General features: G+C 44.0%; 1 protein-coding gene and 1 long non-coding RNA gene across 3 annotated transcripts in view; one reads left to right on the top strand and one right to left on the bottom strand.

Annotated features, from left to right (window-relative positions):
- LOC104659872 overlaps window positions 1-26,008 on the top strand; it is a 126,814-nt gene extending 100,806 nt beyond the window's left edge. The window contains exon 3 of the long non-coding RNA XR_747645.2: window positions 24,423-26,008. This is a non-coding gene — a long non-coding RNA (uncharacterized LOC104659872). The remainder of the gene's footprint in view (window positions 1-24,422) is intronic.
- Window positions 1-26,810, bottom strand: part of MYRIP (myosin VIIA and Rab interacting protein) — a 407,166-nt gene that overhangs the window by 57,490 nt on the left and 322,866 nt on the right. For both annotated transcript variants that reach the window (XM_010360033.2, XM_030935142.1), the window contains exons 9-10: window positions 16,826-16,979; window positions 8,718-9,355 (exon numbers count right to left, since the gene is read on the bottom strand). In XM_010360033.2, coding sequence (XP_010358335.1) covers window positions 8,718-9,355; window positions 16,826-16,979 — 792 coding nt within the window. The remainder of the gene's footprint in view (window positions 1-8,717; window positions 9,356-16,825; window positions 16,980-26,810) is intronic.

Here is a 26,810-nt window from a genome sequence, read left to right as displayed (position 1 = left end):
TCCCCCATGTGGCCCAGGATGACTTTGCATTGAGCCCAATACAAATTCATAAACTTTCTCGAAACATTACCAATTTTTTTTTGCTCTTTTTCTTTTAGCTCATCAGCTATCGTTAGCATTAGTATATTATGTGTGACCCAAGACAACTCTTCTTCTTCCACTGTGGCCCAGGGAAGCCAAAAGATTGGATACCCTGACCTAGCGTACTCATTAGGTTCTCAAAAGGGCCTATGACAAAAAGAAAATGTAAGAAGCACCGTTTTCCAGCAAGTGTCTCATTTTCTAGACATGTTCTCTGCAACCAGTTTATCTTGGAAGGCACTCCTAGCAATTCCTGTGCTCCAGGGGAAATCAGTTGACAGACATGTGACTAAGATTTTTCTTCTGAGGGGTATTTGGTCACACCTGCTCTAAAGTCCTTCCAGGTTATTGTTTGTGCTTGCTGGGCTGCTGTGGACGTGGAGGTAAGCGGTGAGGAATGAGGGAACAACTGCGCCTCAGAGCAGCTCTGCTTTCAGCCATATTATGATTTGTCTTCTCTTTATTTTTATTTTTGTGGGAGATACAACCTTTGGTACAAGTTAAAGTGCACTCGCCTGCCTTCTCTTTAGATTTCATTTAAGGGAAGCCTCTATGCCTAAAAAGATTTGAAAATCTTTTTCAAGATGGAGGTGGAGAATTGAAGGGCAGAGGGGAATGATTACCCTTTGGTCTGTGTACTGGAAATAATTCCAATACAGTTCTGAGTAGATTTTAAGGCCTTGCCTGGGGATATTTTCTTGGTACACTTCAGAGGCAGGCGAACCTTCTGGGAGCCCCAGTGTTCTCAGGGGAGTGTCACTACTACCTCCAACTCAGCTTACTGCCAACATGCGTGGCCTCACAAGCACTTGTCAGAGAGCATCCCCTCGAATACAGAGCTCCACAACACTCACAAAACAGGGAGGGGAGCCATGGGGAGGCAGCCTTCCACTGCTCTCCACATCCACACACTTCATCCTGGAGCAGCCCGGACAGCAGAGGTCAGTGCATTTTGGCCCCTCATCAGCCTGACTTAATTGAACTTAATTGAACAGTGCCTGCTGTGATGTATTGGTCAACACTGAGTGACATTACGAGAAGCAGCCCCGAGTGTGAATCCATGGAAGCAGTTTAGAGCAGGGGCTGCTGTGGTCTCCATCCTCTCCACAAGGATCCACAGGATGAGTTTCTCTTGGATTTTAGCTCCGAGAGCAGCATCCTTTAAGGAATGGATTTATTATTCTACTAGAGCTTCCATGACTTGGGGAACTGCTCATGTCACCCTCCTTCTATTGTTTTCTAGAAACTCAGGAACAAATTTTTGGTATCTGTCGCCTAAGAATCATTCCATCAGTTTTGTAAATTATCATTACTCCTTGCTTCATCTTATCTTTTCTACTCTGGTTTTCCCTTTGTCCTCCTTTTCATTGTTATATTTTTATTTTATTTTCCCTTGTTCATATTTATGTAAGCCACTTTAAATTATTTCTGGAGCAAGGCATAAACCTATTAAATAAAGGAATATTTACAGATGATTAGTTATAAAGAACTGGTAGTTTCTCACTATGGCAAGAGTCTTAACATATTTTTAAAGAATAATTAGAATCTAGAATGCTAGGTGGGAGAAAGTTTACTCCAAGAAAACAAGTTTTGCTAATGAGTATAACCAAAAATGAAACACTGGAGGAAATTAAAATAGCAGCCTCCTGTGATCCTGAAGTCTCAATCAACAAAAAATCAATCAGAAGGTTTCCATTTTAAAATGGTACCTGGCAGACATCTTTCACACAAAATTTCCACCAAAACGGTGTGGGAAGATATAGAAAAAGATGAAAACCCACAACACTAAAAAGCAATCAAAGTCCGTTTGTTGCCAGTAAATGAATGGGGAAATTTTTTATTAAATAGAAGGCTCACGAGTGCACTTGGAGATCCAGTTACTCTCTACCTTTTCTAAGTAGTCAAATAATTGTTGACCCTCCTCCCAGTATTCTCTCAACCTCTAATCTTGGTCCAGAAATATTAAGATAAATGCTCACCATAAAACAAAGCAAAACAAATACTAAACAAACAAAAACACAACAGTTGAGGCTTCTATTGTGGCAGTGGGACTTTTTAAGCATCTGAAGAGAAGCTCACTTCCAACTCTCCTCGGTGCTTCCCTGTTTTATAGCTACTAGCCATGGTACCATGTTGCATCCTGGGAGGTGTAGTCATAAAGCGTAAGCTCTGGGGTAGAGACTACAAAAACCATGCAAAGTGTGTGATGGTGTCTGTTATTTCTAATTCATTCATTCATTCATTCATTCATTCATTCATTCATTCATTATCTGTATATTCAATACTGTGGCTAGGTTCTTAGCCATCTGATCAGAGAAGCATAATGTGAGGCAGCAAGAGTAACAAAAATCCCCTATCTTAAGCTAGCAGAGTGGAAATGATTTGAGGGCATTAGATATTGGCAAACAACGAGGGTGGGGATAGCATTATCCTCATTTAAGAACTGCTAACAGGAAAAGTTAATGTGGAACCCATGGAAAAATACTGCAGAGAGAAGGAAACAAGTTAGCCTGAAGGCATCATGTGAATTTTACTAACAATCAGGACACAGTGTCTGGTAGCAGTTTTGCATTCTCATTAGAGAGTAATAATACAGGTTTTCAATTAAGAGGTGTAAAAAGCTATAAGAGTTCAGCACTTAGACTAACAGACTACAGGATAAGGTGAAATGGGAAGACAAAAGACTGCAGAAAAACTGAAAACACAGAAGCAGACATAGACTTGCATTTGAAGTCTAGACTTACAGAATTACACTTGCATTAATTCTGCAACAGCAGAATTAACATTCAAAAGAGATGGGGTTTTAGTCCATCTATGTCCATCAGGGGGTTGGGTTTAGGAGGATAGAAGAGTGTGTTCAGCAGTTTATGTTATGGATTGCATAGAGCAGGGGTCCCCAACCCAAGGGTACTGGTACTGGCCATTGGCCTATTAGGAACCAAGCTGCATAGCAAGAGGTGGGCAGCAGGTGAGCCAGCATTACCACTTGAGTTCTGCCTCCTGTCAGATCAGGGGTGGCACTAGATTCTCAGAGTAGTGCAAACTCTATTGTGAACTGCACATGTGAGGGACGAGAGTTGTGCGCTCGTTATGAGAATCCAACTAATGCCTGATAATCTGAGGTGGAACAGTTTCATCCTGAAACCATCCCCCACCTCCCGCAACCTGCCACAATCCATAGAAAAACTGTCATCCACAAAACTGTTCATGCCAAAAAGGTTGGGGAACCCTGGCATAGAGGCTCAGTGTGCAAAGGTATGTGTCAAGTGAGTGAGGCCAGGGATAAGGTAGAGAATGCGAGAAAGGACTCCTGCTTTCAGCTGGCTTCATCTGCTAATCCTGGCCCATGAGGTGAAGCATCTAGCAGGGAGTGAGATGACTGATGTACTTTTGCGTCTCCTAACATGCGTCCTTCACAAGCCTCTAAAAAGACAGGAATTAAGAAAACTACAGAACAATGAAGACAACAGTAATGGGAAATTAGAGAAATGAAGGGAAATGAACGTGAGCTTCAAGAGACAGGACCTTGTCTTGTTAATGCCCAGAACAATGCAGACATACACATGCAGTTTTGTCTCCAAAAAACAGAACATGTGTTCCTTCCAAACACACATAAAACATTCACAAAAACTGGCCATTTATTAAATCATAAATGCAGTCTCAACAAATTGCCAACATTAGCAATTATGTAAGCCATATTCATTATTCATATGCATACTAAAAATTAGTGACAAAACCAAAACAAAATGCAAAAACAAATCAAAGTGTTATCTATCTCACTAACTTAATTTGATTAAAATGAGAATTACATTGAAAATGATCAATTACTTGGAAAAGTTTGGCAATGGGCACATTGCATATCAAAGCTCGTGGGGTGGAAACAAAACTGAATTTGAGGGAAAATTCATTAGCTATATTGGAAATATATATATTTCTATATATATCAGAATATATAGAAAAACATGTGAAGACAAAGTAAAAAGAAGACATTAATAAATATAAAAGTATATTTTAATATTTTATTATATATATTATTAATATGTTATATATTAATAAATATAAAAGTAGAAATTAATGGACTAGGAAGAAAAATAAAAAATCCCTGGGATTAATGAATGAAACTAACAGCTGGTTCTTCAAAAACACCAGTAAAAAAAATGAGACTGATAAGTTCAAGTAAGAAAAGAGGGAATGATAGAGAATGAGAATGAGAGCAAGAGAGAGAAAAAAATCTATAAACCAGAGGATGCCTAACTATAGCGCAGAGAAATTTTTTTAAAAACGTGATGAGAATATTAGATATATATTGTATCAATACATTTGAAAATCTAGATTAAATAGATGATTGCCTATGAAAATGTAAATTACTAAAGTGGATTTAAGAAGAGTTACAAAATCTAAATGGTTTAACAACCAAAGAAGAAATCTATAAAGAAAGTAAAAGATCTGCCCCTATAAAGATGCAGCAGGCCTAGATAGCTTAAAAGGTGAATTCTCCCAAACTTTCAGAAAATTATTATGTCATATAAAGTGTTCTAAAAACAAGATAAAATAGAGAATCCCTGCCATGTTATTAGTATAACCTGATACCAAACTGGACGAGATAGCACCAAAATGGAAACCAGCAAATGGAATCTGGTTTTTATTAAAAAAATCATAATCAAGTAAGATTTATGCAACAAATGAAAAGATGATACAAAATGGATACATCTATTCATGTGATTTACAACATTAACAGATTATAGAAGAAAAAGCTGGCCAGGCACAGCTGGTGGCTCATGCCTGTAATCCCAGCACTTTGGGAGGCTGAGGTGGGAGGATTGCTTAAGCTCAGGAGTTTAAGACCAGCCTGGGCAACATGGCAAGACCCCGTTTCTATAGAAAAATAAAAAGAAATTTTAGCTGGGCATGGTGATGAACTCCTATAGTCCCAGCTACTTGGGAGGCTGAGGCTGGAGGATCTCTTGAGCACAGAAGGTCAAGGTTGCAGTGAGCTGTTGTGCCACTGCACTCCAGCATGGGTGACAGGGCAAAACACTGTCTCAAAAATAAAATAAAATGTAATAAAAATAAAAAAGAAAAAGTCTATGATCATCTACTGCCAAAAAGCAGTCCCATTCCTGATTTAAATTGTTTAGTAAGTTAGGAATAGATAATTTCTCATTTTGATAGTACCTAATAAACTTAGAGCAAGCATGACACTTAATAGTGAAACACCGGAAGCAGGTCACTAAGGGTAGCAGCAAGACAAAGGCACGGTGCCAGATGTCATTACTATGTCTCAGTGTAGCATAAGTTGTCACCAATGCAATAAAACAAGAAAGAGACATAAGTATACATGACAGAAAGGAAAAGATAAGTGTCATTACTTGTTGACAATATGATTATCTATCTGGACTAGCTAAGATGATCACCCAAAGGACTACCAGAACTGAGAAGAGAATCCATTAGGGAACTAAGTTATAAAATGTAAACATGAAATTAACAGTTTGTATACAGTTTGAAGCAATTAGAAGCAATAAGAAGCAATTAGAACATGTAATAAATCTCATTTACAATATCAACACAATGTATAAGGTAATTAAAAATTACTTGACAAGAAACGTATGAGAGCTTTGAAAAAAATCTATAAAACTTCACTGTAAAGTAAACAAATGGGAATAAGTACTACATTCTTGATAGGAAAGGCTTAATATTACAGAGATATCAATTATTCTGAAGTAGATACATACATTTAATGTAATTCCAATCAAAACTTTTTTAAAAAGACTTTTTTGCAACTTGAGCAGATTTTAACAAATCATTTAAGTGAAGGACTGAGAAAAGCCCAAATGCTTTTAGAAAATGATATCATTTTCTAAAAATCCACACGGTGAAGAGAAGACCATCCAACAGATAGCATTATATATTATAAAGTTATTATAATTAAAATAAAATAGTATTTGTAAAGGAATAGGGCTTCTAGATCAATGGAACAAAATAGTAAAAAATAAAGCAGGTTTATAGAAATAAAAGGTTAAAATATACTAAAGGGGCATCTGAAACCAGCGGATGATAGATTATTTAATAATAATTTTGTGATAAATGCTTAATTTGAAGTTTAGATCTTATCACATATCACCCAGAAGGATAAAGTACAGATGGCCTAAAGAGCTAAACTGAAAATACAAAACTACAAAGGATTAGGAAAAAATTGGAAAAAAATCCTTATAACCTTGCAAATTTAAGACCTTAAGGCACCAAATACAAAAATAATAAAGGAAATAACTGATAATAACCAAAAATAACTGATAAATTATTACAAACAAAAATTTTTTATGTAAAATATACTTAAGGCAAAAGTGACAGAGAAGGAGAGAATAGTTTCACGTGTAGCCATCAAAGAACTAAAATCTGTTATACAGTTAGAAAATAAAACTAATTCCTAAAAATCAGTAAGAAAAAGAAATAGTCCAATAAAATAACAGATAAAAATATAAATGTAAATTGCTTATCAAGGCTAGTGGGATGGACGAAAGAAGAAAAGTGCAAATAGCTTTAAACACAGGAAAAATTGCTCAATTTCAGTAGTAATTATGAAAATGTTAGCCAAAGGGAATTTTTTTTTCACATAAAATTGGCAAAAATTTAGCAGACTGACAACACTATTGTTGACAACATGAGAGAACATACTCACACACTGTTATGGCTATGCAAATTGCTATGAAGTTTTGGGAGCTTAATTTGGCAAGTCTATTTTAAAATTAAAGACCCACATGTTACTGTTGCACCTTTAGTTCTTATTGTTTCAAAAAGTTCTGGGAAAAAGCTCAGTCCAGGAAAAACAAAAACTGGCTGGATCCCAGAGATGCCTGAGTTGGAGATGAGCTTGGTGAACTTTCCCATTACCATACTACAGGCCCCTCCCAGGGAGGAGCTTATTCCCCATTTTCTATACAGGCTACTATGTAGAATCATGAGGCAATACAGTGAGACCCTACATTAAAAAAAAAAAAATAATATTATTATTATTAACCAAAAAAACCTATCAGAGTTTTGATGTCTCTGGAAGTGCAGCACCATCCCCACCTAGTGGAGAAGAGTGGGTACTGCCACTAGCTCAAGGTCACTCCCCGGGAGGCAGAGGCAGTGCCTCTTCTCTATCAATGCCTTGCAAAGATTAGCAATAGAAGACAAATTTCAAGCCACTTCAGAATAAATAGAAAGCTAATTGAGGTGGAGATGTGACATTTTACACCTGCAAGTGAATCATGCAGACAAACTCTCAAGAGTATCCCTTGAGGCAAGTCATTCCATGTTTCTGGATAACAGTCTCTACTTGAGCTAGATAATAATGATTTACACTTGAACCAAACTTTTTACTTTTATTCTATGATCATAACAATCCCATGAGACAGATTTTTAATGATCTTCTGTTTTACGGAGGAGAAAATGGGTGCTTGGACTAAATAAAAGACCTTTTCTAGGCAATATGTTAGCAGGCCAATCAGGGCTGATACCAAATTCTATGGCTTGAGGACCTGAGTCCTCAATTGTCTTTATGGGGGCCTCAGGACCAGGGATGTGGCTGAGGCATTCATAGAAGATCTTGTAGAAGACACTGGTGAAATCTTGGACCATATCTTTGGACCTGCATGAGTTGCCTGCAGCCACGGGGACAGTTTCTGGCCAAACTAAGAGTATAGGGCATGGCAGCTAGGCTCCACAAGGTTTGGTATTGGGTTGACAGTGATGTGCAGGTCTTCACCAGAAGAGGTGGGGGCAAGGGCGAGAGCATAGCACAATCAAAGGCACAAGGCTGGGAATGAGCAGGGTGTAGAGAATGTAAAGTTAGTCTGGTTGGGAGCCCATGAATTATCTGAAATTGTAAGCAAGACCATTTGTGCATGTGTGAGTGTGTGTGTCTATACAAGTGCATTTTTAAAGGGAGAAAATTCATGGCTTTAATCACATTTTTCTTGAACTAAACCATGTGGGAAGAACCACCGAGGATCCGGAGAAGGGGTCTCATGTGGACTAAAGAGTCACAGAATATTGAAATAATGTTTACTGAGCCCTAGTGTCAATCTCAGACAGAGCTTAGCTCTTTATAAACATCTCTTTCACTTGTCATGAACAACCTTTGAGGTGGGTTCTAATATCATCTTCATTTTACAGATGAGGAAACTGAGAACTAGAGAGATGCCTTGTCCAAGGCCGCACAGTTGGATCCGAACCCAGGCAGTCTGACTCTAGATCCCTCAACCCTAAACCCAAGGCCAGTGGCCCTCAAACTTGAGTGCACAGTGGAATCGCCAGGAGGGCTTGTTATAACAGACATGGCTGGGTCCCATGCCCAGAATCTCCAATTCGGCAGATTTCTAATGAGTTCCCTGGTGGTGCTGATGCTGCTGGTCTGGGGGCCACACTTCACAAACCACACTTTGAATTCTAGGTCATCATCTCCAAAGAGGACATGGAGTCCCAAAGAGTTGATGTGACCTGTCTAGAGTCATTCAGCTACTTAGCAGCAAAACCAAGATGAGAATCTGGGTCTGTGGATTCCAAACCCAGGACTCTATGCCACTTGTGCTTGGAGGAGGGCACATCTTACCTAAGAGAGTGTGTGTGCATTTGCACGTGTGCACTTCCATTACCTGACGTGTGTCCAGATCCCGGAGCTGGGCGCCGGGGGAAGATGGTTCTTTGCTTGGCTCTTCTGAGCCCAGTCGGGCTCTTCTCCACCTCCTGGCCCGCCGGTCTGTGGTGTGGGGGGCCTCCTCCGGCTCGCTGCTGTCTGAGGTCTCCCTGCTGGTCACCTGGGGGTTGAAGTTCACATCCAGTTCTCCCTGCAGGCGTATCTTCTCGGCTGCAGGGTTCCTGGGGGCCTTCCTCTGCAACCAGGACAGCCTGGCCTGGTGCCCAACTTCTCGGGAAGAGCCCGCGGAGGAAGTCTCCGAGTCAGAGCACATGGCCTCAGGGTTGGGGGAGATTGCGGAGGATGGGGAGGCAGCTATGGGGCCTTGGTCAGCGCTCTGGGCCTGTGTGGGCTGAGGCTGGGGGTTCCTGGGCAGGCCCCGGGACCTGGGACACAGCTTGCTCAAGGCCTCACTCCAGTCAAAGTCTTCCTCGCTATCGGAGCCCATCTCATCGTAGGCAGATGCCACACTGGAGGCCACCTCCAGGGCCTGAAATGTCCCGCTCTTAGGTTTGGCCAGTAGTCGGGTAGGGGGCGGAGCGCCGTCCTTCAGGGCCACCCAGTTCCCGTCGGGGCTCTGCAAAACTGGGGCCAGGTCTGTGGATGGAGAAGATAGAGAAAGCAGAGAGGGGCTGTTATCACTTTAATGCAAGATGAGGTTGCCACTTGTTACTTCCCCAAGAGTGGCTTGTCAGGGTGTTGGAGAGCAGTTGCCTTTAAGAAGCCCAGGAGGGCAAACCCAATTGGTGGGCAGAGTTCAAAGTTCCCCGAGGAATCCCCTGAAAGCTCAAAGGGTCCCAGTGCTTCACAGATGGAGAGAAACTTAGAGATCTGGCTCCTATTTCAGTCTACCTGGGTTGATGCCACCTCAGTCTCCTCAGCACTGCCACACTCCTGCCCCAGGCTTGTTTGGAAGGGGAGGGGAGAGGGCTGCAGTTGGCAGTACCAGCTTCTGGCTCTTTGACCTTGGGCTGCAATTTTGTCTCTTGGATCCTTAGTTTCCCCTCACTGATGGGAAACAATTCCACTACCTGCCCTGGCATACCTCAGAGGTTAACGCATCTTCTCTTGGCTCTTTTATAGATCCTACTTCATAACAGGTTCCTGAGACAGGCACGTAGGTCTATTTTTAACTCAAGGAAGATGCCTCACTCTGGAAAGGACTTGAGGCCAAAAACACTTTGGTATTTCCAATCTCATTTTACAGATGAGGAAACGAAGACGAGCGAAGTTAAGTAACTTGTTAAAGGTCACAGAGCTGCTAACTTGTAGAGTGAGGACGAGGTGCATCCTCTACCTGACTCCAAGGCAGCTCTGGGCTACAGACTGTGCCTCGGAAGCCCCTGGCCAGCTGTAAAGCACCATGCAAGGGCAGCTGGAGCAACTCTCAGGCTGTGACTATGGACTGGAGTGGTCTAAACTGGGCTCAGATCTGCCCAGAACATGGTCCCAAGGATTGATCTGCATGCTTGGGGTGGATTGGTAAAAGTTGTTTTGTCTTGTTTAAGGCGAACAGGAAAATGCTTTCTTCCCATGTGTCTGTGGGGTGGGAATAAGGTGACATGCTGCTCCTTTGGCTATGGGTACTTGGCCCAGGACTGAGGCCTCAGGCATAGCAGTTGCCAGCAGGAGCTGCCGTTTTTTTTTTTTTTTTTTTTTTTTTTTTTTTGAGACAGAGTTTCACTCCTGTTGCCCAGGCTGCAGTGCAACGGCACAATCTCAGCTCACTGCAACCTCTACCTCCCAAGTTCAAGTGATTCTCCTGCCTCAGCCTCCTGAGTAGCTGGGATTACAGGCGCACACCGCCATGCCTGGCTACTTTTGTATTTTTAGTAGAGATGGGGTTTTGCCATGTTGGTCAGGCTGGTCTTGAACTCCTGACCTCAGGTGATCCACCTGCCTCAGCCTCCCAAAGTGCTGGGATTACAGGCATGAGTCACAGCGCCTACCTTTTTTTTTTTTTTTTTTTTTAAACCAGGACTGTTGCAGGGATATCTGTGGGAAGTGATGAGGACCCCAGGGCTTTGAAGAAACCATTCCCCAACTTGTGTGTGGACATCTGCTTCGGGGCTTAAGGCCTGCAGCAGCCACAGCCCTGATGTAGTAGAGCTCTGAGGCAGGGTCTTACTTTATGCTACTTAAAACATACAGGTTTTCTACCAGTTAAACTGCTACTGCTCCACATAATAAAATGAAAGTTATCAGTATTTCACAGTGCTGCCCACAGAGCATTGTACCTGCTAAGCCTGTTACAGAACCACAGCCTTAGGGGAATTCAGATGTTGGTAGAACATATGTTTTCGACAGCGACCCAGTTCCACTTCCACTGCCTGACTGCAGCTCAGACCGGCAGGACATTGAGTTCTTTTTATTTTGAGAGGCAGGAAGTGGGGCTTTCTTTGACGAGGAGGATGCTGGACCCTGGCAGTGGGCTGATACAAGTAGGGGCCTCCAAGAAGCCTGAGACCACGCACCGGCCTTTCTCCTGCCGCTCCTGCCTTCAGTGTCCCTCTCCACCATTTCCATGTAGTAAAGCCCTAGTGACCCTACAACACCTCATCCCACTGGTGGGAACGGCCTTTTCCTGAAGGGCATTCTCATCTCCCTGCTGGACTTGGCCTCTCTTCTCTGAGCTCTCCTGGTGTGGGACCTGGCTGGCTCATTGCGTGTTCTTCCATGTGTTCTAGCTGTCACACACCTGCTGAGCGTGAGGACAAAGTCCCTGAGGCAGGGCCTGGATCTCAGGCATCGCTTTATCCTTAGAAGAAGCCTAGCCTTCTCTGTCCCAGAGTCAGTTTGTGCAGTGGAAAGACCAGTGGCCTCGAAGCCAGAGGTCCAGGAGGAAGCCCCACTCAGCCACCTGGCAGCTGTGTGATCCTCTGTGCCTCGGTTCTCTGACTGGTGAAAAGGGCTTAGCTAACAACTCTCTGGGTTGTCAGAGGACTGCACAAGGGGATGCTCGTGAGTGTGTTACACATGCCTGCTCAGAGAGATTAATTCCTGATGGCTCCTTTACCCTTGTCTATAAATGAAGGAGGCTGCTTTAGTGTAGGGCAAAGAACAAGAGCTTTGGATTCAAGCAGACGCAGGGCTGATCCCCAGCTACTGAATTACTAGCAGGTGACCTTGGTTAGAGAACATTTCTGGGCCTACTTCCTTGGCCAACAGTGGGGTCAGTGTGACCCACCTTTGGCTATTACTAGAATTATTATGAGACAATGCATGTAAAGCATCAGTCCTAGTGCCTGCTATACTTAAGGCCCTGAGCTATTTTTAGCTTATATCTGTTGAATCCGATTTAGCAGTAGTACTTAACACCTGGTTATGAATTAACACCCATGCACTCCATATGTATGTATACAGAAAAGAGATAGTATCTGATAGTCACTATTCAGTATTACACATTAATACCTATACAGCAACACTATTTTCATTGACAGTGGAATTATTCAGAAGAGTGGCTCACTAGGGTTGTTATTACCATTTATTATTGGGCTCTACTTGTGGTGGTGGTAATAGCAGGTCTTTTGAGAAAAGTATTTCTCTTTTGCTGACATTCTCCTAATGCTGTGTCCGGGGATTGTCAATCAGGTGGTAAGGGTTTCTCAGGAATGCTCAGGCTCTCAGTGAAGCTATGCATGGCTAGTAAGTAGTTATATTGATTTTTCCTGTAGCAGGCTCTGTGGGTGCCCTACCCCAAACCTTGGCCCTCACCACTTCGGTGTTTGCCAGCTGGACTTCCAATTGCCAGCACTTGCAAGTCTTCACTTGAGGCTTGCTCTGGCTACTAGAGCCTGTGTTGCTTGCCCCAGGGGCAGGGTGGAAGTACCCAGGATTCATCACCTCCTGGGAGCAGCCCTCAACCAATGAGTAGGGGAGCTGGTGGCTAAGTATCCCAGCTCTCTTGCTTGCCAAGCAGGTGAGTCTTCTACACTGGCTCCCAGAGTCCCCAGTGGGGTCAAGCTCCAGCCACCCACAGTGGCCATCTGCTCAGTAACAAGTCGTTTTATTGCCTGATTTTCTTTCCTTGTTTCACATTCCTACTCCCCTCCCTGTGTGTTTTCTGGGCTCACCTCACAAATAAACTATAGGTCTTCAGATTCTCATATTAGGGTCTGCTTCTGGTGGGAGTCAGACCAAGACACCCACATGATGCAAAGTGGACTCTGAGCATGGCTGTGGAGCACTTACTCTAAGCAGAAAGGAAAAGTTCTCTGGGCCTTCTAATCTGTCACTGAGGCTGCTCTCTGGACCATCTTTCAAGACTTGACTTACACATCACTCCTCAATTGCATATGCTTGGCCTTCCTTCCTTGAGGAGCTGGCTATTCTGTTCTCTGAGCTTTGCCAAAAAGCTTTCATTTCTTAACACTCAAACTATATTATAGTTTATTTTCTTGGTTGTCTACCCCACCCCTCAGTCCTGATCGTGAGCTCCTTGAGGACAGAGCCATGTCTTCTTCACTGCTATGCTCCCAGCCCCTGGCCAACATTGGGTCCCATCCTGGGCACATGAAGACTACTTGTTAATGAACACAGGCACCAAAGGCTGCAGGGGCGATGGGGCTCATTGAGAAGCTCTCAATGAACCTGGCTGTCTACAGCTTCTCCTGGGGCCCTGGGAGGAATCCGAAGAAGGAGACCCTTGATGGTGCCACTCAGGGTTGGCTCTAGGGTTGACCATACTGTAAATGTGGTCCCTGGGCTCCAATACCCACGACATGGTGAGATGGCATTCGGCCCATTGCCAACTCCCCTTCTCCTGCTTTTTTATAACGACAGGTTGCTTCATGCCTCTGTGGAAGCTAGAAGTTGACCAACTTTTACCTCAGCAAATTTTACTTCTTAGCAAAAACACAGACGGCTCCCTGAATACCCAACCATGTGAAAACTTTGGTGGTTTTTGAGCAGCATCATCAAAGCTGCACCTGCACTCCGATATCCCAGTTTCTCGGTCCATCAGGAACACCCCTCGGGGATCCTGCTCCCGCTTCCTCTTTCTCCAAATTCCTGCTCTTCCATTATTGTGCAGACAACTAACTCTCAGTGAGTGATCCCAGAGCAGTGACAATTCCCCAATCTTTATTTCCCCAACACTGAGCACACACAGCATATACAGTAGATGCCCAGTCAAGGTTTATAAAGTGAAAATGCATTTGGGGGAAACCCATTAACTGCTATAAGCACTGCCAAGATTGAAAGCAGAGTTACTGTGGTTTACCCAAACCACAGTGTCCCTAAGACTGACCCCAACTGGGCACTAACAGGAATCTGAATCAACCCTCCTCCTGAGACATAAACACAACTGCTAAATATAGCTGAGTGGGCATTCGCCTTCTAAGATGGCCTCTACCTCCAGAACTCCTCCATTTGATGCTTCTGCCCAACTGAGACTGAGCAATGCCTGTAGGAATAATGTGCTTCCTGCTAAACATTTCAGACATCCCTCAAGACCTCTGAGGCTGGCATGGACAGTTTAGCATGTCAAGGGCTAAAAATCCCTCAGAAAACCAGAAGTTTTCCACCCAAGTCCTTTTTAAAAAATTTTAAATCTTTATCCTGAGAGATGTCTAGATTTTTGAGCAGAATGTGAAATATTTTTTTCGGTGTGTGATGTTGTGGAACTAAGTTTTCTGTTTATACACAATTGAAAAATTACCTATGGGTGCCTCATTTTACAGAAAATTATGTCCAAAATCATGTTTTGAAAACAAAATTCCTTTGCAAATTTATTATGAATGCTTATAATCCAGTTGGAAACTATTTTGTGAAACAGAGCATCTTGTAGTTGTTTTTATAATATCCTACACATTTATCACTTTGCAAGTCTGAATTTTGAAATGATGTTTTTTGTTTGTTTGTTTTTATGGTAGAGAGACACTTATAATGCAGTAGTTGAAAGCCTGCAAATTGGAGTCATGATGTTTGGATTTGAGGACCAGCTCTGCCTACGTTGGCTGTGGGGTCTTGAACAAGTCACTTAACTTCCCTGTCCATCAATGTTCTTATCCGCAAAACAAAATAATGACAGTGTCTAGTAATGCTGTTGGAGGAAAAAATAAAATAGTGCCTACATATGGACTCTGTATGTTTTAAAGTGATTTTAGAAAGCTAGATATTGTGCATTGAAGTTCTATTATGTGGTATTCTCAGGTACTCTGTGGAATCTAACAGTCCCTTTTCTGTGTGCATTTGCAATCCATAGAGAAGGAGAGAGAAGTGAGAAAATGAGGAAGAAGAGAGAGAGTGAGAATATGAATGAATGAATATGAATAGACTGGGAGGGCAGAGGGAGGAAAGAAAGGCATATCTAGAAAAGAAAAATGCACTTAAAAAACAAAAATGAACACCATATACCTAAGTAAAGAAACGATCATCTGCTGCAGACTTTCTGCAATGTCATGGCACTGCAGTTTCTCCTGATAGGTACTAAAAGGTCAATATAAAAATAATCTCTTCTGGTAAATCTTTAGAATGACAGTTAAAAATATTTCATGTTTTCTGATTCTTTGCCCTGTGATAATAATGGATTTTGTTTCTACAGTCGTTGGTTAAATCTTCTCCCTTTTAGAGTAGAAATAACAGCACAATCTTTAAAAGTTTATTACTAGGATGGCTATGGTGCTGTTAATCTTTTTTGTTGTTTTCATTGTTCAGGAAAGGGGTCTAAGTCTGACAGGACATGGGATGAGAATACTGTTAATGGTTTCTTCATGTGAAGACAAATATGCCTGGCCTCCCAACACAGTGTGTGTACGCAGGAAATAGGAAGAGAGGAGTAGACCCGTGCAGGGGTGGGGGGAAGATTTAGTCTGACATGCATGTAGACCAGGAGGCCCCCTGAGCACAGGGACTTCAGGGTCCTCGGCCATCACCCACGGTGATGGGGCCAAACACCTTAAAGACTTCTGATATGAGACTTTAGGAAAATGACTCAGTTCATTTGAGCCCCTTCATTTTGAGGGATTACATGACTCAACAGCTTTACAAAGGACCACGTGCCATACATGTTGAAGAGTCTCTAAAGAGGCAAGCTGACTTGCCCCATGTGGAGGCAGGACATTCTAGGGGGAGGAAGCAGGAAGAGCAGAGGCGCAAGCAAATAGCAATGCCGTCCTCAGGACGTTCCTCAGGCAGGGATAGACAGCTGCCCACCAAAGACTCTTTCATGACCCAGCCATGTTACTGGTATGCATCTGCCTGGCCAGGATGCCATTTTTCAGGGCCTCCTGCATTGAGGTGGGGCCATGCGACCAGTTCCTGTCCACAGGTTGGGAGTGAAAGTGGTGTTAAGCTCTCCCTGCTGAGATGGTTAAGAAGCAGGCCCCTGCCTTCTCCATTCGCCCTTCTTCCATCTGCTGTCTGAATGTGGATGAGCCCATAAAAGACTCAGAGGCCCTGAAGGATGATAGAGTCACAGGGTGGGAACCTTGTACTTTGGCCTCTGAAGGCTTCCCACAGGCCAGGGTTACTTGTACTGCACTGTTGTGTGATGAAAAAGAAAATGATTGCATTAAGCCGCTTAGATATTCAGTTTACTTGTTATAGTGGCATATGCTACCCTAACTAATGTATCCAGTTTCAGAAAGGACATCCTTAAAACCAGACCTACAGACCCAAATTTGGTGGGAGTCAAATCCCTTTGAAAGTTGAAATGCCATGAGAGGTTAGTTTAATGTTCCTGGCCTACATAAGACACATTCTCCTTGTCCACATAGAACAGGTAGCTGAAGTGGGTGTGCAGTGGAGTGATGTGAACACACTTGTCCAGGAGCCTCCCCACCATCCCCCCCCACCCCACAAGTCTCAGCACAGAGCATAGAATATGGTGACACCCTGAGAGCCTTCATCCTGCCAGAACAGCTAGGAAAACTGCCTGAGTAGAGAACATGACCACATTATATATTGTGTGTTGTGCTGGAGGCCTCATGACTTGGTGGCCCAGAGGGACACACATCAGTTCAGACTTATGGGAAGAGGAGCTGGGTGGCCATGCAATAGCTGAGAAGCCTCCAAACCACACTTTTGAAACCCACAGACCAACTAGATGCTGCTTAAAACAGTTACTTGTTTCATCCAGCCTGTCCACGCTCTTCCAGCTGGGCAGAGCAGACTCTGCTCTTGGGTGCTGGCCTTGGTCCCTTGGCTGCCTCGATGCAGCCTCTGCTGGAGGGGTCTTCAGGGCTTCTTCTCCAGTGATTGAGAAGGCAGACTGGGACCGCTGTGGAAAGAAAAGAGGGGAAGGGATGAGCTCATCAGTACAATGCCTGGGAGGTATGCCTTCACCTTTTGGGGGCAGACATTGTACAGCATGGAGAAAACATGTTTAATGGTAATGGCTCTTTTCATGTGAGCCTTAAAAGCTGCAGATCAGTATATAATGCCAGGTAATGGTACAAATGTTTATTCCCTTGCAAGTCAGCCAGGCCTAGTAGAAAGAATGAGATGTAGTGGAATTTTATGGGGCCAGCTCTCATACGGCTCTTTCTTATCCACCACTCTTGCAGCCAATATTTCTCAGGGCCAACTGTGCAGGATGAGTTGCTCTCGAGTGTGCAAAATGGAAAGCATCTTCTCCTCAAAGATCTCCAAACCTGAAGAGATCCCAGAGCAAGGTGTGATCCATCCACAGCACAGGACTATTACAACATATTCCCATGTAGCTCCTAAATTAAAGGAAGGAAAAAAACTCTAACCTAAGGATAAGTGGCAGAAATGGAAATTCAAGTGACTGACAGGAACAAATTCAAATTGAATTATATATATATGTTGTATTGCAATGCTCATATGTTGTATAGAGAATTTTATCAAATAGAACGAGACTAAAGTTTTCCTTTGCCATTTGATTAAGGAATGATATTTTACTGGTTATTTTACTCTTTTTACATTGGTAATCTTAGGAAGGAAAGGGTATATTCACAAAGCCACTGAAAGCATCTATGATTACAGTATTAAACAAAGTACTGATCAGAAACTCAGGCCCCTTTGCAGTGGGCTTCCCCCTGCTGGTTGACGCCAGCACCAGCAGCCCCTAATCCCTTCTGTCCCAGTGCAAAGTGTGCTCATTTCCTCACCTTTCTCTCTCCCACAGGTACCTAGACTAGGAGACAAAGGCAAGCTCTCTCAGAGAAGAGCTGTGGGCAGGGCCATGGGGTGCTTTGGAGCTGCACCCAGGAGTCAGCCGTGCCTGGGCTCCGTGACCACCTTGGCTACACTACCGTGGCCAAGTGACTTAATTCCTTGAGAGATGTGGAAACTTAATCTTGCCCTGCACTCACAGTAAACTGTATGATAATGGTAGCTTTAAAAAAAGGTATGAGAGAATAACAAAGAAAGAAATATGGCAAAAATGAGCACAGGATACTTGGGTGACAACACTGAGCTTTCAGATTAGAGGTTGGAAGAGGAAGATGCACTCAATGGCCTTGCCTCCTAAGGACTCTGGACCAGTCTGAGGAAAAGGAAAGACACAGAGATAGATGAGGATCAAAACCCAGCATCCCCGTTATCGCAGGCCAGGCTAGGACCCAGGACCCCTCACATACAGGGCGTCTGGTACACTCTGTTGGAGAGTGGCAATGCAGGCCCGTTCTGATTCAGAAAGAGTTGTAGGAAACCTCTACTTCCCCCATGAGACCTGGGGGTGATCTAGGAGGAAGGTGGGCCTACAGAACAAATATGGAACCCTCTAAGCTATGAACCAAGTGTTACAACCTGCTCCCATCCCTTCAAATATAGAGGCGAGAGCATGATGGGCCTCCAGACCTGCCTTTCGATGGAATGGTCATAGGTTAACACAACCCAGAGGTGATGAGCTCTCCCTGTCTTATCAATTCCTCAAGACGCTGTGTGTTAATAAGGCTCAGTTCAAGCAGGCCATGGCCTGTGGGAAATCTACCAATTGCCCCCTTCCCCAAGCTGGGCTGGGGGTCATAGGCTTCTTCGATACTTATGTTTTACTGCACTCTTGCAGACATCTCTCTTCTGGCCTGGGGCACCCATTAGACTGTGGAGCAACTGAGGGTAATGTTCTTTTAGCAGTGACATCTGTAGCCTCTGGCACAGTAACTGGTACAGAATTGGAAATCAGTGAATGTTTGTTATCGAGTGAATGGTTACAAAATGAGTTTTTCAAAGTGCCTAATTTTTTTCCAATGTCTTACACACAATTAGGGAGTAAGAGAAAGAAATAAAAAGGAGCCCATTGTCATCTACACTTACATCCTGGAGAGCAAGGTTTTACTTGGAGGAGAGCCAAGCTAACACACAAGTGAAGTGGCTTTTGGCTGAGTGTCATCTCTTTCATTCTGAGGGCATAGCAAGCACTGACCCTGTCCCGAGTGTCCAGAGCAGTTTGGATGATGCAGCTTGACAACACCCAAGGTTTTCATGGGGCTAGGAATTCACAGTCATTCTGCGATTTTGCTAAATATCTGACAGGAAATGAGCAGCTTTCAGAGAGGACAGAGATTGAGGATGATGGTCAGCTGGCAAGTGAAGTTATTAAAAATGAAGGAAAACATTGTTCTATGGCAAACTTCCATATATCAAGAGGGACATACCCTTGGCCCTGGTGTACATTGGGATTGGCTACGTTTCTCCTCCTGTGTGATTACACAGCTCTGTCCACACCGTTATAGTTGTGCACTGACTTGCTGTGTCTTCCACACACAATGAACTCCATGAGGGCAGGGATGGCCTTTTGTTTGAGATCCTTGGTTGCATGTTTGTGACTGAATTTATAGGCTGTAAGACACAGTGCTGGCCCTTATGAAGCTGACAGTCTAGTTGTCAGATGCAGTATTATTACAGCCTCACAGAAGCCATTTACTGTATCTAGCCTCTAAAAAATATCTACAAGCTTCTCACTGTAAATCACTGAATACAAGTTTAAAAAGGGGAAACAATACTTAATATTTCATTTTGCAGTGACTCAGACTTGTGTGTATATGTGGCAGCTGGGGTCCTTTTTTATGGGACAAAAATTCTCACCCATTCCCTACAAAAGCCAAGACTAACAAATGAAAAGTCCCTCTCTGGTCCCAATAGCAGAGAGTAGGGAATGCCAGGCTATAAAGATAGTCTATTTCAGGCAAGTCATTGTTCCACACTAGAAAAAAACTACACCCTGACAACCATAAAAGGCTCAACGGAGCTGTCTCCAACAGGTTCTAGGCCACTGGTGGCCTACAGTCTCCAGCCAGGGTGGAAAAGACAGTTTTGAGACCCAGGTGTGGTTCGGCCACAAATTCATTACAAGCAACACACGCCCAGCAGAGGGCACCACAACAATGCTTTTACTCACCAGCTAGTTCAGCCAGAGAGGAGTAATTTATTTATTACACTGGCTTATAACCCTGGCTGAGCCCTCTGTGCCCACTTTTCTTTCCTACCCACAGCCTCTGCTTGTCTTACTTATTCTAGGGTACACAGAAGACGCAGGGCTGGTGACTGGAAGGACTGGTCTGAGTTATAGTGTCTGAACATCTGTGCAAGGGAGCTATAGGGGGAGTCCATGGATCCAGGAATGTTAGCACATCAGCAATCCCTTGCATTGATGAACTTGAGAATTTGGGCTTTCAGAGAGGCTCTTCCTCTTAACTCCTTGGGCATTAACTTATGGGTAATACATTAGGTAGTGGATAAATGCCAGCTCCTCCTCTTGCTATGTGGGATCCTGGAAAACTTTAACTGTTCTAAGCCTCAGTTTCCTCATGTTAAGGGATCAGTATCATGCATAGCACAGAGAAAGCATTCAATAAAAGCCAAATAAGAGCATTTATTAAGTGTTACCACTGAGCCTGTGTAACCGTTCTCTCATTCAACTTGATTGAGTAAACAGAGTCAGGATTGAATAACTTGCCCAAAGCATATGGATGGCCAAGGGTAAGGCAAGGGTTGAGCTCGTGTCTGACTGATTCCAATTCAATGCTCCTCCATGCTCTCTTGGTGTGTGCCTGACAGCCTTTGCTGCAAGCCTGGGAAAATGCACTCCTGGTTAATGCGCCCCAGCCCAGCAGGGCTTGCCATCTGAACCAACCAGTCCCGAAGCTTTGGGCAAAACACCCAGTGTGATCATCAGTTACTTTTGGTACACCATTCTTTGCAGTAGCTGCATCTCCTGTGTGGGCAGCAGCAATGTGTTCTACTTATATCTGTTGGAACCATAGATTGTTGCTATGATTGCTATGATTATCACCAACGGGACAGGCTCCCTGTGGCACCAACCGCAGCTTTAAAATAGTCTTTGCTCTCAAAGAGCCCACAATAAAAAACAGGGAGAGAATGTTTTTAGTATCAAAGATTTGAGGACAAATCAAGAAGAGTGGTCATATGTATACATAACAGACACGGCTTTGCTTTGTGTTTTTAGGGTCAGATGTAAGTATTAAATTCAATCCGATAATTATAGCAATGATAAAAAGTACTTTAGTCCTATACTATGGCCATTCAAAAGAAAGAAGGAATGTGAGGAAGGAAATGACAGAGACAAAGGGAAAAGGCTGAGAAAATAGGAAGGGACAAAAGACAGGAGAACAGAGAAAGCCAGACAGAGATTCATCTTAGTCACTGGGCACACAGTAAGTGTCTGGTCCTTGGTGTCATCATCATTATTACAATAAGATCACAATATTACTACAGAGAGGACTTTTTATTTGCATGCACCCAAAGAGGCATGAAATGAATTATAACACCCACACTGGTGCCTTCTAGGATATTGCATCTTAAGGTTTTGAAAGCCAGGTCGCACTGACCCCCATACTGGCAGAGAGCACACAATGAGGGAGGAAATTAAAAATGGAGCATTCACACCGAACCTTAGTCCAAGAGAATAGATGAGAAATCCCATCTGGATGGGGAAGAATTACGTTTGGGTTTTGCAATCAAGCCTAAGCAGTGGTGCTGATGGGGTTTGGGGATTCTGCATGGTTATTTCTTAAGCCAAAGGTGTCTGGGTCTTTAGAAAATTGAAAAAGGGGAGGCCCTATCAGGAGGCCACAGGTTTAGGGCCCTCCACAGCCTGTAGGTCAGGATTCTGTCTCAAGATATTGTAAAGATACCATCCTTAAGCCTGGCATCCTGTCAGCGTCACTCAGGGGCTTCTGGTAATATGGAAGCCCTGGCTCCACCCCAGACCCCTTGCATCAAGACCCTTAAAGCAGGACTTGGGCAGGTGATGCAGATGTGTCCAGGGTGAGAACAGCTTGAGGAAAGGTGGGAGAGCTATGTTCTCTGAAGTACCCAAGAACCGAACTCAGCCCATTGGTTTGTGTCCAGGCATATATATATAAATTTTTTTTTTAGACAGGGTCTTGCTCTGTTGCCCAGGCTGGAGTGCAGTGGTGCAATCATAGCTCACTGCAGGCTTGACTTCCTGGGCTCAAAGGATCCTCCCACATCATTTTCCCCAAGCATGCACCGCGATGCCCAGCTAATTTTTTTTTTTTTTTTTGAAATGGAGTTTCGCTCTTGTTGCCCAGACTGCAGTGCAATGGTGTGATCTTGGCTCACCGCAACCTCCGCCTCCTGGGTTCAAGCAATTCTCCTACCTCAGCCTCCCTAGTAGCTGGGATTACAGGTGCCCACCACCACACCCAGCTAATTTTTTGTATTTTTAGTAGAGACAGGGTTTCACTATGTTGGTCAGGCTGATCTTGAACTCCTGACCTCAGGTGATCCACCCGCCTCAGCCTCCCAAAATGCTGGGATTACAGGCGTGAGCCACCATGCCCAGCCCACCCAGCTAATTTCTATTTTTATTTTTTGTAGAGATGGGGTCTCACTGTATTGCCCAGGCTGGTCTCGAATTCCTAGCCTCAAATGATCCTCTCGCCTCAGCCTCCCAAAGTGCCAGGATTACAGTACCTGGCCTTGTATTTCTGCTTTTATGCCATTTGTTCATCTCTTGTTCTTTATCTAAATCCCTAGACCAGTGCCGTGCAAATACAACTTGATGGATGATGGAAATGTTCTACATCTGCACCGTCTAACATAGTCACCACCAGGCACTGGTGCACCTGAGCACTTGAAATGTGGCCAGTGTGACCAAAGAACTAGATTTTTAGTTTTATTTAATTTAAATTAAAATAGTCACTTGTGGCTTTTAGCCACCATACTGAACAGTGCAGCCTCAGAACCTCTCAGCTGAAAGGGACCATGGAGATCACTGAACTACTGATCTCATTTTAGAGAGGAAGAAGCTTGACCAACAGCTTTGGAGCAGGAAAGAGATACTCAAATTCTGGCCCCACTTCTTACTACCTGTATGACTTTAGGCAAGTTATGTTAATGCTTTAGCCTCAGTTTCTTCATCCATAAAATTGGTCTAATAATATATGTCCTTATGTTGTGGCCAGGATTAAAAGAAATCACATGTGATGTGCAAACATAGTGCATGGTCCTCAACCAATGGTTGTTTCTCACATTCCTTGCCTCAGCAGCAGCTGCACATCCCCAGGAGGCACTAATAGCATTGTATTCCATATGAATGGGGGTTCCCAGAGGTGTGCCATACAGTGGCTTTGGCCAGGGTCAGTCCCTTTTGGGTCCTAACTCTTGGACCTGAAATTAACTCTTGGACTTAAGTCCTAGACCAGTGGTCTGAAATTTGGGTTCACTCTCCTGGCGCAGGCTTTTTCATCATAGGATATTAGGGCCAGGTAAAGGAGTGGCTTAGCCTACATGAGTCTGCCCAGCCACGCTGTATACAGCATTTGAGAAAGCTGACCCTGTCTACCATATGTGTCACCCCTGGTGGGCACCAGGCTGGCCCTGCTATGGTAGTGGTGAGAGGGTTCCTGCCCAAGGGAAGTCAGGCCAGTGCCATCGGGGGGCAAGACATGGGGAACCACACCCAATGGGAGTCTGAGAATGGGAAGGGAGGGCAGCAGGACAGAGACAAGGACAAAAGGAGGGAGGGATAAAGAGAAGTGGGAATAAGGTCAGGGGAGGATCCAGGTCATTTCCTGTCATTGCTGTTGGGATATCTGGCTCATCTTCCTGAGCTGGCCAGTGTGGGTTCTGTGAATCACCTCAGCTTGTCCTCTTAAATGTAGATGACTGAAGCCCAATGGGGACAGATGAGTATCTGTTTCACCACTTCAAGTATTGGTGGCGTTCAGGCTAGGACTTAGTATAGGCCTTTCTAAATAAGCCAATGAATTAAGACTTCATGCATTCTTATCACCACAGTTGGGACAGTGCAAGCTCTCCATCCCAATAATTTTTTTTTTTTTTTTTTTTTTTTTTTTTTTTTTTTTGAGACAGAGTCTTGCTCTGTCGCCCAGGCTGGAGTGCAGTGGCGCGATCTCCACCTCCTGGGTTCACACCATTCTCCTCCCTCAGCCTCCCGAGTAGCTGGGACTACAGGTGCCCACCACTATGCTCGGCTAATTTTTTGTATTTTTAATAGAGATGGGGTTATACCGTGTTAGCCAGAATGGTCTCAATCTCCTGACCTTGTGATCCACCCGCCTTGACCTCCCAAAGCACTGGGATTATAGGCATGAGCCACTGCACCTGGCCTCCAATAACATTTTTTAAAAGCTCTAATCACAGTGCTTGTCTTTAAACCAAGTCAGGTACTAACAATGATGATTTATGAGGGTATGGATCCCAGTGTTTTTGCTGGGACCTTAATTAGTACACTCTTCCTCCTCCATAGGTATCCTGGAAACCTGAAGGAAAGGTTCAAGTCCAGGTCTCCATTACAGCCCCGCTAACAGACTTGTTCTGCCATCAACTGCCATGGACCTGTACTGCAAGATGCCTACTACACACCCGGTGCTGAGCTGTGGAAAATCCAGAACACATGTGACCACAGACAATCGCGAAGGGGCTGATAATAGTGGCTTCTCAAGGGAAAATTATGTCCGGGACCTAGCTGACTGCATAGCAGATTTCTCTTTACTCTCAGATTCAGGCTTCTTTGCTTGGGGCAGCTCCCCATGAGTGTAAGTATGAACGGGGGGAAGACAGAGCATATACTTCTTCCTTCCTGATACTGCTAACAAAAAGTATGCTGTTTACATATTGAAAATCACGGGATGGTGTGAACTCACAGGGAGAGGACAGGAGGGAGTCTCCTTGATCAAATGTCTAAGATAAAGATGAAGGTTGCAGTAACAAAGAGCCAGCTGATAACCTTGTTCCTCCTGTAAGGTGCCTGCACCCCTGCCAGGCATATGATCTGGGTGGTTACACTGTTATGCCAAGAGAGGTGCTTACCCAAGGGTATGTGTCAGTATCCTTGATGGTGCTTTCCCAAACTACAGCCGCACAGTTCTCTCCCACCTCCCTCCCTAAAAGGTGGATTCAAGCTGGGGGAAGGTGGACATATCTTGCGAAGTATTGCATATGGAAATTCAAAAGATATGTTACATTCAGGGAGGGGCTTCCATTAGGCCCCATTTTTATATAAAAATCTCAAAATAAATAATATTCCTCTATTTGCTTCAAAAAAACAAATGCTTAAGTTCTCTTTACATTGATGTCAAAGCATAGCCATGAGTTATGCTGTGCAGGAGGCAGGCGTTTGGCAAGACAGATTTTTTTATAACAACACAAATAAAATCCTGAGAGGTATTTGTTTTAGTAAACCAAAGGGAAATCCCATGAGACTCTGGCTTGTGCCTCTAATGTCTTCCTCAGTGAAAACAGCCGGTGGCCACGCCTGTATCCTGGGTGGACTGAGTTCATTCCAGTGAGCTGATGAGCCAAGCGGGAGATTCCCCTTGGGAAGAGTCATGGTTGTTTATTTGAAGCTGCCTTCAGCCAATGCTTGGCTGAGGAGTGTGGATGAAATGACTCTGCTGTCCTGCTGCTGAAATGGGAACGCTATTGGCTGTCATCACTGTTGTGCCCACCGTTTTGGCTTATGATACAAGAGCCCACTGTCCTACATCTCTAATGATACACAGAGCATCTCTGGTCTCTAGGAGGTGGGAGGGGCACTATTTCCAGTTTTAACTGGAAATAAGTCTCATGACATATGCATGACAAGGAGATCCAGCGACCATCTGGTGGGGAAGCAGGCATTCCATCTCTGGAGCTTCCCAAGGAAACAGGAGACAACAGAGTGTAGGAAATGCTCAGAACCAGGAGTCCTGCAACCACTTAGTTCCAGTGGCTTGGGGTAGCTATGATTCAGTTTACTCCTTTGTAAAATGGGGATAATGCAGGGTGCTCACATGTGGAGCTAAGGAAACAATGTGTGAAAGCCCGTTGCATATAAAATTTATATAAAGAAAAGGCATTGTTCCTGTGTTATTACTATAGATACCTGACTATTACTCCATTATTAACATTACTATTCAAGCTTTCTGTGATGACTCCCTTCCCATGCCTCTCTGTTCACGGCATTTACGTGAGAATTTTAGTTACTGTGCAGAACTGCAGTCACCTGATGCTAATAGGAAAAATCAGGAAAGGTCTGTTTCTGGGGAGTGAGGTCTTTTTAGTGCAAGGGGAAATGAGACAGGGTCAGAGAAAGAGCTTTCAGCTTCTGATAAAGGAAGGAGACAGCCCCAAGATGCAGTGAGTGGATGGAAATGTTCTAATGGGTGAGTTGATATCTTAGAAGAGAAGCAAGCTGGTGCCATCTGGCTGTGTGTGGGAAGGAAGGGGAGAGGGCACTGGTGAGGACCCACAGTGGGGTTGGGCTGGTGGCAGCAGGTGGTCTGGGAATTGGAGCAGGTGAGTAAGTGACATGCCAACAGCTCTGCTCTCTGGGCCTGGAGCCTTGCTGTCCAAAACACAGTGAAGTACAGCTCATAACTCATAGCGAATACCTTGAAGATACAGTCACCCTTATTTCAAAACGTAGAAATAAGTTAATAATAGAGCAATAACTATGTCCACGTCTCATTTAGTCACCTGCCACTGCCACTGTGCCCCTTACCCCATTTTCTAGCCACATAACCACTATTCTATTTCTTGAACATGCCAAGTTCCTTCCTGCTCAGAGCCTCCATACACATCATTCCCCCTGGAGTAGTGCCCTTCCTTTTACTGCTCCCAGACCTCTCATCTTTCAAGTCTTGGTTTCATGTCA

This window comes from Rhinopithecus roxellana, chromosome 1, assembly GCF_007565055.1.
Source record: "Rhinopithecus roxellana isolate Shanxi Qingling chromosome 1, ASM756505v1, whole genome shotgun sequence".
Taxonomy (NCBI): domain Eukaryota; kingdom Metazoa; phylum Chordata; class Mammalia; order Primates; family Cercopithecidae; genus Rhinopithecus; species Rhinopithecus roxellana.
Note: the sequence above shows the minus strand (reverse complement) of the source record. Positions and strands in the feature narration are given on the sequence as shown.